At 46.3% G+C, this 16,199-nt stretch overlaps 1 protein-coding gene across 6 annotated transcripts in view; it reads right to left on the bottom strand.

Annotated features, from left to right (window-relative positions):
• NTM (neurotrimin) overlaps window positions 1-16,199 on the bottom strand; it is a 1,039,948-nt gene that overhangs the window by 110,610 nt on the left and 913,139 nt on the right. For all 6 annotated transcript variants that reach the window (XM_066365253.1, XM_066365257.1, XM_066365258.1 and 3 more), the window contains one exon: window positions 9,040-9,165. In XM_066365253.1, the coding sequence (XP_066221350.1) occupies window positions 9,040-9,165 (126 nt within the window). The remainder of the gene's footprint in view (window positions 1-9,039; window positions 9,166-16,199) is intronic.

The raw sequence follows: 16,199 nt of genomic DNA, 5'->3' as shown, positions 1-16,199 counted from the left end.
GCCTTAACTGGACTCTCGAGGGTGCTACAGTGGGGAGCTCACCATGGCTGTGGTGCGTGGTGACACCCTGTTGAAGCCCTTTTCATTCTCCCATACCTGCTGGTCATGGGTGCTTCTCAGAGATGGGGTCTCCTGGCCTGGAGGGGCTGCCATTTTAATGAGCCTTTCCATCTTACTGAGCCAGGGCTGGTTAGCATCTGTGGGGAAGACGATACAATCTCCTTGCTTTTTTGTTTCCTTTTTTGTTCCATCAAAACAGTTCTGCATGGTAACGGTCGCCAAGTACCAGCATAAATAGACTAAGACTCGGGGGAGTGTGGGGGAGGATGCTGTTAGCAATGTCTGAATTCAGCAGACGTCTGATTCTACAACATTTTTCAAGGGTTTTAAAATAATTGGGTAAAACCACAAACAGTGTCTGTGGTATGCACTCCTGCCCTTGGTTTCTAGACTGAGGCTTGATTTCATATGTTCTCAATTCAAGCACAGTGAACTCATTAATTTCCCCACTAGTCTTTTTATGATTTTTCTCTTCTTTGAAGTAGGAAGTTGCACAGCTATAATATTGCTTTAAACCAGATCATAAATATTAAGCATACAAAAACCCTTATTGACATTGGCAAATTTCACCCTAACTGTATCTGTCTAGATGTAATTTTATAGTTAAAGAGAATTATGAAGTTAAACAGTGATTTATGAATGTCTTCCTTCGCTTTCTTCCACCCCACCTTGGTCAGCAGGTCTGGGTTTAAATCATTTGCTTCAGTAGTTTCTACATCACTTTGCCCCACAGTTGAGGTAGTACCACTGGTTTATATTTATCATAATAAATTGCTTTCTCTGTACAGGTTGGGGCCTCATACCTGGACAGAATTCTGCTACTCTGGACGAGAGATCTGCCACTTTCCATTATAATGTAATTTTTTTTTCTCCTACCATCGATGACCACTGTAATATCTTTTGTAGTAGCAATTAGTTGGCCCTCCTGGGATAGCTACTTAGGGTACTCTGGGAATTTTAATCAAGCACCTTCATTAATTAGAAAATGGTGGGTGTTAAGGAGGTGCTGATTAAGCACCTTTGATTAAGAATCTATCCATTCTGGCAATTGACTGAACATGGGCTTTTGTAAGAATTCAACCTTTTCAGACAAAAGAATTTTAATTTCCTTCCCTATTGTTCTTTTGCCATGGGGTGGGGCATGCAGAGAAAGGGTCAACCTCGCCTGTGAAAGCTAACATTGTTGGGCACCTACTATGTGTCCTGAAGGGGCTGGGTGCTTTGCATTGGAAAGTATGTGTAGTTGTCACACTCATGTTACAAAGGTATTATTATTTTTATTTTGCAGATGAAAAGTCTGAGCTTTGTTCCTAAGGATACACCAGAGGTGAAGTGAGGGGAGAGCTTTTTTTTTTTTTTTTTTTTTAATTTTTGTTAAGCGAGAGCAGTGGAAATAGAGACAGACTTCTGCATGCGTCTCAACCAGGATCCACTTGGCAACCTGGGTCTGGGGCCAATGCTTGAATCAACTGAGCTATCCACAGCACCTGAGGCTGACACTTGGGCCGGCTGAGCTATCCTCAGAGCCTGGGGCCAATGTTCAGACCAACTGAGACATTGGCTGCGAGAGGGGAAGAGAGCAAGAAGGGGGAGAGGGAGAGGAAAAGAAGCAGAGGTCAGTTCTCATGTGTGCCCTGACTAGGGATGGAACCTGGGACATCCGCATGCCAGGAAGATGTTCTACCCACTGAACAAACCAGTCGAGGCCAAGAGAGCTTTATCTTAAGAATCTCTTTGATGGTCTGGGAAACAAAGGATCCACAGTAGAGAATGATGTGAAGAGATGGACCTCCTGTATCTTACCCTTGACTCATTAAAATTGATTTTGTTTTCAATTATATACCAGAAAGAATTATTTTCAAAAAGAAAAGGAAAAATACTGTATCTGAGGATGAGACAGTTCTTTGTGCAACCATCACTAACAGGCCTGCCAATATCTGAACTAGGTACTGGGATGCCGTCACACAGCATGAAGACCGTTCCTGTGCTCACGGATCCCCGGAGCAGCAGGAGGGCCTGTGGGTGACTGTAAGAACTGCCACCATTGACAAAGTGTGCCAAGTGGTGTGGGATCTCAAAGAAAAGGGTACCTCACTCTGCCTGAAGAAGGACATCAGAGGTGCTCACACCGGAGCATTCGAGCATGATCTTAAAGCAGAAACAGAACTTTATGAACCAGCTCATTAAAATGGTACAAGAACATGAAATATATTAACAAAGAAGTGCATTTTCAGAGAGGTTTGGCACCATCTCGGAATGCCCCACCAGGTGAACAGAGGAGGAGGTTTCACATCCAGCGGGCCCTGCCTTTAAAGCCCCTCTCTCACAGACAGATCGCTGTCTTCTATGAGGCAGCCTCCCACGTGGAAACAGCCACTGCAGGTAGCCAAAACCCCGAAGAGGGGCCACACTCATCCAGCCTGGAGCCTGAGGCAGAAGAATGAACAAGCTGGGCAGTGCACACCTGCCCTCAGGAAGCAGATAACAGAGCAGACACACTGGCTGCTCCCGTGTCCACCTGTGGGACGAAATGGCAGGGAAAGCCCATTGGCTGGATTGCCTCTCCTACAGTCTAATACTCCAGCAGAAGAGAGCCAGGCAGCTGGGAGCCCAGCAGGGCCTCGGGACAGGGAGCCTGCCCTGGGGAACAGCATGGAGACCCAAACTCAAAGCCTTCCTTTCCCCTTTAGGTCCCTGTAGCTTGAGAACTTAGGAGACCTTCTGGCTTCCTAGCATGGTGGCCCACAACTGGAGAGTTAATTTGGTCATTGAGTTCCCTCCTGCAGAAAAGATTGATAGCCTGTATCGATTAATTACAGGGCCAGCCAACCAAAATGAGATTCCAAGAGCCAGCCAGTGTTGGCATAGATAGAGATCTTTTATAAATATCTTTTTTCTTGCCTTTTTTTTTTTTTTTATCAGTCCCATCCTGCTGGCTTTTGCTAGGTGGCTGCCCTCCGTGGGTAAGGTGACACCGTTAGTTCCAGTTTCAGCTCCTTCCTCCCTTCTCCGCTCTCTCTGCTGGAGAAACCTTTCTCGTCTGCCATCCTAATGATCCCTGTGCCACACGGGGCCCCTGATGCTGGCGCTGACAGGCTGCTCATTAGTGCCAGGGTGCAGCAGTCAGCCGGTGGCACGCCAGAGCTCCACTCCTGACACTTTTTCACAGAGCTGTCACCGGAGTCGTGGCGCCTGCCAGCTCTGGTTGAACTCAAGCTGTGATACCTCCAGTGCCAATTAGTGCTTCAGTGTCCTACCTGGCTGGGGAGGGAGGCCTGTCATTGCTGACAAATGGGACAGTAGGGGTGTGCATGGCAGGGGCCGGGGAGGGCTCAGGACACGGGCAAGGAGAAGGACTTCCACCCACGGGTCACTTTGTCCTCATCAACTTTTAAAACTAAGAGAAACAGGGGCCAGGAAAACCAGCTGCCCACTGGGCCTCTTCAAGTACAGGAGAACTGGGGTGCAAAGGAGAGAACAGTGGCTGAGGAAGGTGGCTCAGTCCTGCAGGCGTGGGTGCCGATGGCATGCGAAATGCCCATTCCGCACTGGGGAAAGAGAAGGCTTCCATAACTAGGGCTTGGTCTGGGACCCAGTGGAGACACTGTCCTGCTCTAATTCTGTTCCAGGTTCTTTGTGTGGCTCTTGGGAAAACCAACCAATCAACCTCTATTCCACCTCGATTCACACTCTGTGGGGAATGGGAAGCATTTTTAAAATCATGTTTCTCTTGTTTGTATTGACTTCTTTGTATTGTTATTATCTTTTTTTAACCCATGCATAACAGAATATTTTCATAGACAGCTGAACTAACTCTTCCTGGCAATATCCAGGGTTGTTTCACGAAACTCTCAGGAGCCATTGAGGGTATGGGTGCAGGCAGGGTTGGGAATAGTAAGACACCAAAGGTACCCAATGTCCCAGGAAGACCTGGCAAGGAACACGTCAGAGAAACACATCGGGAGTGTGACTGCCGTGGGGCAGGGATGAGGACACAAGTGGGCTCACTGAAGACCCACCTTTAAGGTCACTTGCAGGCCTCCTCAACTTTTGCCAAAGGAAACTTAAAAATGAGTGTCTCCTTCAAGGAGAAGGCAAGCCTGACCCAGCAGGTTCCATGAGGGGAACTTCCGGAAAGTCCTGAAGATCCTGTGAAGAACAGGGAAGACATCCAACGACTTGCCAGCAGAGTCAAGCAGGACACACACCAGATCTCAGCTACAACATCATGGTGGAGGAGAATGCCTCATGAATCGGGAGGAAGCCTTCGAACTGGGAGGTCCACCAGGCGCGTCCCTTTGGGGCACCGGCACAAATAAGTGCTTACTGACTGAATCTACCAGTATTTCTTGAATGCTTTCTAGGGGCTGAGCATTGTGCTAGGAGGTGAATGAGATGCAGGCTTCAAAACACTCATGAATTAGATAGAGATCAGGACATCTCTGAACACAGCTCAATGGACTTTATGGAGCCTCAACTGATACTTGGGTAGAAGGTGTTCTCTCAGCATCTTAGTGAGGTTTGTATTTTGTTCGATGGAGAATGAGAGAGGTCAGGACACTTGATCCACGGTCCCATGTGTGTAGCGGAACCCACACATCAGTGATCAGACTCATGGCTTCACCCGAGGTTTATGTTTTTGGCTCCCAAAATTGTGACAACATAGCAATCTCTGCCTTCTCTTTAAGAGCTTACCATTGAACAGAAACTGGAAACATAAACAGTGGATTTTGAGAATATTTTTCTATGAGTTAAGTCCTAAAAAGCATCCCATGAGATACACTTAAAGAGATGGTATTTCTCTTTACTTAGGGAGGACCTAGAGGAATCAACTACATTGCAGGTGTTCTTTTAGGGGTAGAAACACTAGTGTTTAAGGGTTTTGCTAAGATAAATCCCTGTATCCCTAGAAGAGGGCAAACTACGAGGCACGGAGTCACAGGTGGAGAATGTGTCTAAGGAGACTGTGGGCACACCGACGGTGTTCTGGCCATAGGACAGTCTGCTGGCGCTGACACAGAGTCTGGTGAGGGGCCGCTGGAACGAGATGGCATTTTGGTGTGGGCCAGTGAGATGGGAGCATTTCCTTTTGAAAACACCAAGGCCAATGCAAGTGCAAGCAACACCTGTACACTGCAAAACAGGAGTACAGATGAGGGTGAGCATCTTTGCCAAGCTAGGGCACTTTCTCCTTAACTCTTGGGAGTAGCAATGTCATGGGGGGAACTAAAAATACATGCTTCCCATAATGATAGGCAGAAAACTGCTCAGGAGCCATGGCAATGCCGAGAGGTAGCTTGGGAGGCCTAACCTCGCTCTTCACCGTGGATACGGACCACTGACATTTTCTCCATCTGATGTGAAGTGCTAGGCAGACAACCGTAAGGCAAGTCCCTGCCACCCTCTTGCACCAGACAGCCACTCTTAGCTTCTGTGTATTGAAATGCATGAGCCACTACTAGTAAAATGGTGAGTAACGTTTGTGCATTCCTTTTCCACAAGAAAGGTGGTTAAGACTTGAAAGGTATATTGCAAAGCAGTTTAGCTTATTCCAAGTGGCAATGTGTAAATTCCAATGGAGGAAAATGGGATTATTCAGAATTGTATGGCACACACAGGCCAGTCTGGAGAGAGAAAAGTCATTGAAGTTATCAGAGTCACCAAAAGTGCTCTGCTGGCCCTGGCCGGTTTGCTCAGTGGTAGAGCGTTGGCCTGGCGTGAGGAAGTCCAGGGTTCGATTCCCGGCCACGGCACACAGGAGAAGTGCCCATCTGCTTCTCCACCCCTCCCCCTCTCCTTCCTCTCTGTCTCTCTCTTCCCCTCCCGCAGCCAAGGCTCCATTGGAGCAAAAGATGGCCCCGGCGCTGGGGATGGCTCCTTGGCCTCTGCCCCAGGCGCTAGAGTGGCTCTGGTCACGACAGAGCTATGCCCCGGATGGGCAGAGCATCGCCCCCTGGTGGGTGTGCCGGGTGGATCCCGGTTGGGCACATGCGGGAGTCTGTCTGACTGCCTCCCCGTTTCCAGCTTCAGAAAAATACAAAAAAAAAAAAAAAAAGTGCTCTGCCTTGGTCAGCTATCCATTCACGAATTTAATTAGCGTGTGCTTAAGAATGATCCAGGTTGAAATACAATCTTACCCACAGGACAGGGCAGAGGGTTGGCAGCAGCTCTCTCTCTCTTTGGAGCCCTCACGAAGAATGTACAGTGTATCCTGTTGCCCAAGGAACCTCAAACCTGTCCTAACTAGTTTAAAATAAGCATCTATTGGAAATATTTAGTGGGAGAAAGTAGAGGTCTGACTGCTAAGGGTCTCTAGCTTCAGTTAAGATGGCAGCGGTACAATGACATCTCCGATCTCCCAATAATCAGTCACCAGAAAACAGCACCCTGGCGCGTCCCAAGGTGATTAGTCACTGCTTGGCATGTCTTATCCGTTTGAATCTGGGATAGCTAATCTGGACCAGGGATCTGGAAAAACTGTTCATCTCCATTACACTGCTCCACAGGTAGATTCTGATTATCCTGCTCCTCTCCCCTGATCTGGCTTCTGTTTCCAGAGCAGCTAAAAACCCCAGGAAAATAGAAGCATCTGGCCACAGCTCAGGTCCAGTCCCCTGGGGAAATGAACTGCTTTACTGGCCCCCGAAACGGGGAAAGGGAGTCTAAGGCACAACAGCGTGAAGTACAGTGAGACGAACGAGAGGGCACCGATGTCAGAGCCAAGACAAAGGTAATTGTGTGGAGAACAGACAGAAGGAAACAAAGGAAAAAAAATTACATTAAAAAAAAAATGAAATCAAAGAGGGAACGTTTGGGAGGCTGTGAGAGAATGGCAAAGCGAAGAACAAAAGGAAACAGCACAAAAGGGCGAGACAAAAGGAGAAGAAGCAAGGGGGAGAAGGGAAGAAAGGCAAACACTCAGGAAAGGACACAGAGCTGAAGGGCCAGGAGGAAATGAGAAGACATCAGACAGGAGACAGAGGGCGGCCTGTGGCGGGGGGTGGCACCGTGCCTCTCGGCTTAAGGCAAAGCAGGTCCACCTGGGATGATACTATCCTGCAGATTCTGAGGGCCCCGGCCGTCCCAGCACCCAGTGGCACGGGGGACGCAGCATTAAGCAGTGATGAATGGTGTGCACCATGGTCTTAGAAAGTCTGTCCATGTGGACGGCCCCCCCTTTCCACGTGCCCCAGGGCATGCTCCGTCACCGACAATCTCATGAACATCCAGAGCCTCCTCTCGGACTTTGGGCCAATCCACCTGAAAGTCATTTCAAATTGAGAGGCTGGCAGAAACATTCGTGGCTCTCTGATCCCTTTGCTCACTGTGGTAGCAGCAGGAATGACGGCATGGGGCAACTCCCAGGAATTCAGGACAAACACTGAAAACCTCAGGCTTTCTCTGATGACCTCCACCAGGACAAATTGTCAATGTCTAAGAGGGGGAATTTGGTATTTGGGGCCTACTCACAGCCCTAAACTTGTATTTTAAAATGCCCAAGTGTCGTGTGCACTGCGATGCATTGCCACCTTCAGGAACAGAGGAAGGGTGTCTGCCCCTGGGTGCACATGCTGCTGGGGACAACGCCCAGTGGCAGCCCCATGGGGACTGGCTCATATGAACAGAGAGGGATGGAAGGTCTCAGCCTTTCTGCGGACAGCCCAAATTCAGTGATCGACTGCTGTATGGAAGGCCAGGCCCCTCACCTCAAATAAAAACATCTGTGAAGGGTCACTCTGGCCCCAGAGATCCCCATAAGGTCAGCTGAGATATTCCCCTTGGCTGCATTGCAACTCAACGTCTCCACTCAGCTGCACTGCTACTCAACGTCTCCACTCTCAACCCTTCTTTCTTCCCTTTCCTTCCACACGGGTTGAGTCCAGGAGCATCTTGAATAAACTACTTGCATGCCAATCTCCTTATAGGGTCGTCTTTTGAGAGACCCACCCTGCACACCAAGTGAACAACTACCACTGGAATCCCTTTAAAATCCTTAACCCTTTGCTACTCAGCAATGCACACACCTTCATGCATACCTCCATATGTATACATTAACCAGCAACAGCAATGAAACTAAGGATCTTTATTCATGTTCCTGCTCAAATGTCACCTTTTCAAAGACCTTCTGTCCAGGTATACTGCTCGATCTTCTCATTCGTATCACTATCTGTTCTAGTTTTGGTCATTTTTCTCATAAGAATGTGAGCTTATGAGAGCAGGAACTTGTATGTTTTGGTTTATTGCTATATCTCCAATGTGTAGAACTGTGCCTAGACTATTGCACATTTTCAATAGATATGGAAGAACAAATAAAATAATTTAATGCACCATGAATAACAACTGGCTTCATGATAAACGGCATCCATTGTAAATTCTAAAGGTTTAACGTTCAATCCATGAAAGCACAGAACAACACAGTCTGGTCTATACAATATCTAAATGGTAAGACAAAATAAATTTCATAATTCAGTTATTTAGAAGAAATCATAGCAAAACAACAATAAAACTACACAACAACTAATGGAATGGAGACCAGATATTTGGCAATGCTGAAGAAACATAGATTTGGAAACTTTCCATTCAGGAATATGGCCATTCAAAGCTTTCATTTCTCATTTGTGTTTGAGTCTTGTAAAACAACCAGCTAAATAAACAATGCCACCAGAGCTAATTGTCTGAATATAAATATGACCAATAACATTCTCCTGGAACATCTTGCTGCCTATTCTTCCAACAACAACTGGAATTTATTTCCCACAGATTGGAGAGATCCTTAAGTATGATGGCTGTAATCTTCTCAGAAGATACACTTGTCTTTTAGAGAACACCAGGGTTCTCTGCTGAGCCACAAGCATTGTTACTAGACCACCAGAGACATAGGACCCTCTGGATGGAGTCACCAGCACCATAACCTCCTAGCCATGGCCAGCAATTCTCCCAGTTCTTTTTATGCCATGATACACCACACCGCTCTCTTACCTTTGGGGGAGATGTGTCTCCAGGTAACCGTAGGCTCTGGTCTACCCGTTGCTATGCAGGTGAGGCTGATATTGTTCCCTTCATTAATGGAGATATCTGAAGAAATCTCTACAATTTTGGGAGATACTGTGGAAACAAAACCAGGGGAAGAAAAATAAATATCCTGTTGAAAGATTTATTTGTTGTTTTCAAATGATAGTTGACAGAATAGCTCAGGGACTGAAATATAGGGGTTATGGGAATAAATGATGAGAAATTAGAGGAATTATCTTAAACATAACAGAAACATCTTATCTTGAAGTTAGCTTCCAGTTCCTCCTATTTAAGCCCAAAGTCAGGAGGTACAGATGGAAATGGGTTCCAATGCAATACTGCAATAACTGCTCTTGTTGCCTCCAACCTCTTCCTATCTGCACTTTCACCCCATTCCATTCTTTTTTGTTTTTGTTTTGTTTTGGTGAGAGGAAGGGAGACAGTGAGGCAGACTCTTGCATGCGCCCGGACTGGGATCCACCAGGCAACCCTGTCTGGAGCTGATACACAAGTACCAAGCTTTTTTGTTTTTTTCTTTTTGGATTCTTCTGAAGTGAGAAGTGGGGAGGAAGAGAGACAGACTCCTGTATGCGCCTAACTGGGATTCACCTGGCAAGTCCACTAGGGGGTGATGCTCTGCCCATCTGGGGCATTGCTCCATTGTAACCAGAGCCATTCTAGCACCTGAGGCAGAGGCCATGGAGCCATCCTTGGTGCCTGGGCCAACTCTGCTCCAATGGAGCCTTGGCTGTGGGAGGGGAAAAGAAAGATAGAGAGGAAGGAGAGGGGGAGGGGTGAAGAAGCAGATGGGCACTTCTCCTTTGTGCCCTGGCTGGGAATCGAACCCAGGACATCTATACGCTGGGCCAATGCTCTACCACTGAGCCAACCAGTCAGGGCCCAAGCTATTTTTAGTACCTGAGGCTGTCATGCTCCAACAAAGCTATCCTCAGCACCCTGGGCCATGCTCAAACCAATTAAGCCACTGGATGTGGGAGGGAAAGAGGGAGAGAAGGGAGAAAGGGAAGGGGAGAGAAGTAGATGTTTGCTTCTCCTGTGTGCCTGACTAGGAATCAAACCCAAGACATCCATATGCCAGGCTGACACTCTACCCACTGAGCCACCATCCAGGGCCACAAATCATTCTTCACACTTCATTCAGAGTCATTGTGATATAATGCTATTCAGAATGTATCATCTGGCCTAACCTGTGATGGCACAGTGGGATAAAGCGTCGACCTGGAACACTGAGGTTGCCAGTTCGAAACCTTGGGCTTGCCTGGTCAAGGCACACATGGGAGTTGATGCTTCCTGCTTCTCCCCCTTCTCTCTCTCTCTCTCTCTCCTCCCTCTCTCTAAAAATCAATAAATAAAATACTTAAAAAAAAACAGATCGTATCATCTCTCTGCTTAAACTCATCCCATTGTTCCTTATTGCTTCCCTGCTGATATCCACACACTTAGCCTAGCCTAAACAGGCTGTTCAGAATCAAGCATCAACCTATGTCTCCATTGATACTCTCACTGATTCTACCTCAACTTGTCCCCTTGTCATCCCCAACACATTATATCCTTCCTGGTCATTCAGCATTTGGTATCTATATTGTCCCTCTGTCTTTCCTCAAAACTCCTGTGGAATATTACTCGGCCATAAGAAATGATGACATAGTGACATTTACGACAACATGGATAGACCTTGAGAACATTATACTGAGTGAAATAAGTAATCAGAAAAAACTAAGAACTGTACGATTTCACACATAGGTGGGATATAAAACTGAGATTCATGGACATAGATAAAAGTGAAGTGGTCATTGGGGGAAGAGAATATGGGGGAGTTAGATAGGAGAGTGGGTGGGGGAAGGGTGTAAAATGGAACAAATATATGGTGACAGAAAATGATTTAACTTTGGGTGATGGGCATGCAAGATAATCAACAGTTCAAATGCTATAGAAATGTTTACCTGAAACCTATTGTACTCTTATTGATCACTGTCACCCTGTTAAAGTTAATTTTCTAAATAAAATTTAAAAAATTTAAAAAAATAATAAAAAAATAAAAGGACAAAAATAACACAAACAAACAAAAGAAAACTCCCAATTATCCTTTGAAGTTCAAGTCAAATGCCGCTTTGCTGCAGCTTTTCCGACCTCCCTCCTCTGCCTACCTGCACCCGAATCACTGCTGCTTCTGACCTGGGTCCTCACAAGCCTGATGGTGAGTTAAAGGAAGATGTCAGTGAGCCAGACATACTTGGTCTCTTTCTCTCTCTGTCCCCTAAACAAACGCCTCCAAGGAGGGGAGGGGTTCATTTTAATTGGTAAATTGGGGGACAGGACCGCATACTCTGTTCAGTCCTTAGTTTTGGAGCCAGGCTTCCCTTTGGAATGCATGTTCCGTCCTGCTCCCTCTCATGCATGTGTCACACAGCCACATTTCACAGGCATGGGTATAGCCCACAGACACCAGGTGTCTGTGAGCACCTGTCTCTTTTGAGGGTTCTGAATTAGGAGCTAATTGTTGCTGCACATCCAAGCCTACTTCTCCAGTATCATCAAAACTAGTCAACGTGATATTCAGTTGATGTATAACTATTCACTTGTCTGCCAATGGGTTTATAAATTAAAAGTGTCATTTGTTAGGCACCCCCAAACTGCAATTCTTGGCACTTGTCCCACTATGTTATGGTTATTGGCTTAACCTCTCTCATCCACTAGACCATGAGCTTTTTGATGGCCCGAGCCATGACTTACTTATATTTATATCCATAGTAAAAGCTCCAGATATTTATAGGATGGGATTACAATGGTTCTTCAAGGCAACCACCTTCCCAGCCTCTACATGTTTGTAACAACCTCGGAACTGGGTCATTAACACACTTCATTTCAGTTCTACCCACAGTGGATTTGAGTCATTAACTCTTTGCAAATTAAGTGGCCCCTCCATCCATCTCTTTTAAGTTTCTCCATGTTAGTTTCTTTCCTTGAATAAGCATTTGTCTAAGCCATCACGGTGTGTAATTCCCGGGAACATCTTCCACCCAGGACACAGTGCCACCTGGACTGCTGGAGTACCCAGAGACACTGCACAGCAACATTATTCCCCATTCCAAGGTCAGAGTGCAACCTCCCATGGATGTCAGATTGGTTGGAAATTTTATTTTATTTTATTTTTTAAAAATTTTTTTTTTTTTGTATTTTTTTTTCCAAAGTTGGAAACGGGGAGGCAATCAGACAGACTCCCACATGCGCCTGACCGGGATCCACCTGGCATGCCCACCAAGGGGGCGATGTTCTGCCCATCTGGGGCGTCGCTCTGCTGCAACCAAAGTCATTCTAGTGCCTGAGGCAGAGGCCACAGAGCCATCCTCAGTGCACGGGCCATCTTTGCTCCAATGGAGCCTTGGCTGCGGGAGGGGAAGAGAGAGACAGAGAGGAAGGAGAGGGGGAGGGGTGGAGAAGCAGATGGGTGCTTCTCCTGTGTGCCCTGGCTGGGAATCAAACCCGGGACTCCTGCATGCCAGGCCGACGCTCTACCACTGAGCCAACCAGCCAGGGCCGGTTGGAAATTTTAGTGCTCAACTTTCCTTTACATGAAGCATTCATCTATTGCTCTTAATTGTATTGGATTTACTCCTTCACAAAAAAGAGGGTATCATGCAGATGTTTTTCCCTTAGCTTTTGTTCCTTTACTCCCTTCCCCTTTAAATTTTCCTCCACCCCTTTCCACACTGCACACCGTTGTATCCACATTAATAAGCATACATTCCATGTTGTTTTCTTATCCTCATGCCCTTGATGCTGATGTTGTTCATTTAGACTCTCCTCTCCAACTATCTACACCTACTGAAATGTTCAAGGCCTGCTGTGTTACCATACCTTCTATAAGGTCTTCCATGTGATCCTCCAAAGGATGTGACTTTTCCTTCCTGGAGATCCCATAGCCTCTTTCAAAGCATTCAAAAATGTTATTTGTTTGTTTGTTTAACTCAGTGAGAGGAAGAGAGGCAGAGACAGACTCTCACACGTGCCCTGATTGGAATCCACCTGGAAAGCTCATTAGGGGGCAATGCTTTGCACATCTGGGGCATTGCTCCGTTGCTCAGCAACTAAGCTCTTCTTAGTGCCTGAGGCAGAGGCCAAGGAGCCATCCTCAGTGCCAGGGACAACTCACTCCAATAGAGCTATGGCTGCAGGAGGGGTGTGGAGAGAGATAGAGAAGAAAGAGGGGGAGGGGTGGAGAAGCAGATGGGTACTTTTCCTATGTGCTCTACCAGGAATTAAACCCAGGACATCCACACACCAGGATAAAGCTCTACCACTGAGCCAACTGGTCAGGGCCTCATTCATTCATTTATTCATTCTTTTATATTTAAATTTATATTTTTTAATTTATTGTGTTGGCATTGTTTCTAGGGTTCCAGTCAATAAAACACCCTATAGACACCACATAGTGCCCCATGCCCCTTGCAAACTCTTCTTCTATCCCAATTTATCCTCCTTTTCCCCCCTCCCCCTACCTCCCTCTTTTCCTTCTTGCTATCGCTACCTGCTGTCTGTATATATGTGTTATGTATAGATGTTTTCTTGTTTTCTAATTGATTTTATTGGGGTGACAGTGTTTAATACAGTAATACAGGTTTCAGGTGCTCAATTCTACAACACAGCTATGTACATCATAGCATTTAAAATTAACTCTCTCATGTTACATTCGTCTCATCTTTCTTCTATGCTATGACTTATCTGAATAAAAGATATCGAGCAAGAGACTTACTCATTTATTTCTTTAAATTTCTGCTGCCTTGAATAGAGTGTCTTTCATAAAGTAAGCACTAATTACTCATATTTAGATTTAAATTCATATCAAGCTTCAGCTAGAGAGGTAGTGTGTGTGTGAGAGTGTGCAACTGCATCCACACTTCCCTGCACTCTCACAGGTCTTCGGAGAGCCTCACAAAACACTGCACTCACAAAACAATGGAGAGCCGGTGTGCTGAGGGGTGAGGAGTGACCATTGGCTCTGTGATCCAGGAGTTCTAAGACATAGTACTGCACCTGATGGCCGTGTCATTTTAAAAGCTAGATGGAATCTTCCAGGACAGAAAGATAATTGATGCATTAATGACAGAACACCTGATTTGCTGACTGCCTAAAAGATCCAAATTTCTAAAGCGTCTTAGTTCCAAAATCATGTAAAGTTGATGGATTTTATTCACAGAGTTTTCACTGGAGTATTCACATCTTGAACGACCATGCTCACGATCCATACATTTTCCTGGACCCTGCTCCTGCCCATCCTTGGCACCCCAGTCCTGCTTGTTTCTGGGAGGACAGGCTGCCTGCAGAATGACAGTGTTGGCCTTGCAGACACAGCTTCAGCTGTGCAGGTAAGTAATTTATTGATCTGTAAAGCACTCCAAGATGCTCTGCAAGGGATTATGTCACACCAACGCCATGCAATAAAATAAAAAATGATGGACTTTGTGAACACAGGGTGATTTAGGGGTTGGAGCTGGAAGTGTGCTTAAAGTACATTTTAAGTGGAAATCAGGTTGGGTAATGAATTACCCTTGCTTTGGAAGGGCTTACTGGGAGTTCATTTTCCTGGCTTCTTACATGATAGCTAATCTGCTAATCATACACTAGAGAACAATGGACAGTCCCCCAAGCAGAATAGAAGGTGGTTTGGGCCAGAGCTCACAGCAAAGCAAGTATATTAAATGAGACAATCACACCACAGCCTTGGAAGAATCATCTAGAATTTTCTCCCTCCCCCAACAACTGGAAAGTATCCAACTCATGAAATTGACATTGGTGAAATGCTTGCTGTTCTTTTAATTCTGTCTAAGATTATAACTCGATGGTGGAAAGTTTCCCCTGGATAAGTTTCAAAGGTGGACCATTCACAGCAGCGAGCTGAGGTGATCTGGCCAGAGGTGCAATCCCGACTAGGAGAACTAAAGCGTCGTGGTGCCTAAGATGCTAGCGGATGAGAAGTATCATTTTCTAGGTGGCAACTCCTGACACATTGTCAGTATTTAAAATGAAATTGAATTAATAGGGATGTACTGGGGTTTTAGCTAATCTATGGTCACAAAGAGGTTTGGACCAACTGAGAATGGGTTTCTTTTTTTAAACATTTTTTTTTTTTTTTTCATTTTTCTGAAGCTGGAAACGGGGAGAGACAGTCAGACAGACTCCCGCATGCGCCCGACCGGGATCCACCCGGCACGCCCACCAGGGGCTACGCTCTGCCCACCAGGGGGCGATAATCTGCCCATCCTGGGCGTCGCCATGTTGCGGCCAGAGCCACTCTAGCGCTGAGGCAGAAGCCACAGAGCCATCCCCAGCGCCCGGGCCATCTTTGCTCCAATGGAGCCTTGGCTGCGGGAGGGGAAGAGAGAGACAGAGAGGAAAGCGCGGCGGAGGGGTGGAGAAGCAAATGGGCGCTTCTCCTGTGTGCCCTGGCCGGGAATCGAACCCGGGTCCTCCACACGCTAGGCCGACGCTCTACCGCTGAGCCAACCGGCCAGGGCCGAGAATGGGTTTCTTATAATCTTATCTTTTCCCATGGATACAGACTACATCTTATCTCTTTCCCTGCTGCAGGCTGTTTGAAACATACTAGGATTGCTTTGTTTGTTTTTGTTCATTTACTCACTTGCCCCTCCCTCCCTCCTTCCCTCCCTCCCTCCCTCCCTCCCTCCTTCCTTCCTTCCTCATTCATTCATTCATTCATTCATTCATTCATATCCACTGACTATTTCTACACACCAGGATTATTCATAGCGCTGAGAACACAGCACTGAAAGGACAGTCCTTGTCCCCAATGGAGTCACAATCTAGCAATGTGAAAACAAGTACAGAAGCATGTCCCTTTCATGTGACACAGAAAAGTAAATAAAGTGTTAAGGTGATACAGAGGAGAGACACCTAAGCCAGCCTGGAGAGGGATGGATTCCATAGAAGGCTTTGTGGGTGTGTGACACTTAATTTAAGCCTCAGATGAAAAGTAAAAGTTAATTCTGAGAAGAAGAGAAGGAAAGACACACAAGGCAAAAAAGATCAGAAAAAATTCACAGACACAATCATTAACATAGGAATAGCTGCTATTGGAGCCTGGGCCA

Source organism: Saccopteryx leptura, chromosome 2 (assembly GCF_036850995.1).
Source record: "Saccopteryx leptura isolate mSacLep1 chromosome 2, mSacLep1_pri_phased_curated, whole genome shotgun sequence".
Taxonomy (NCBI): Eukaryota; Metazoa; Chordata; class Mammalia; order Chiroptera; family Emballonuridae; genus Saccopteryx; species Saccopteryx leptura.
This window is presented reverse-complemented; position numbering and strand designations above follow the sequence as displayed.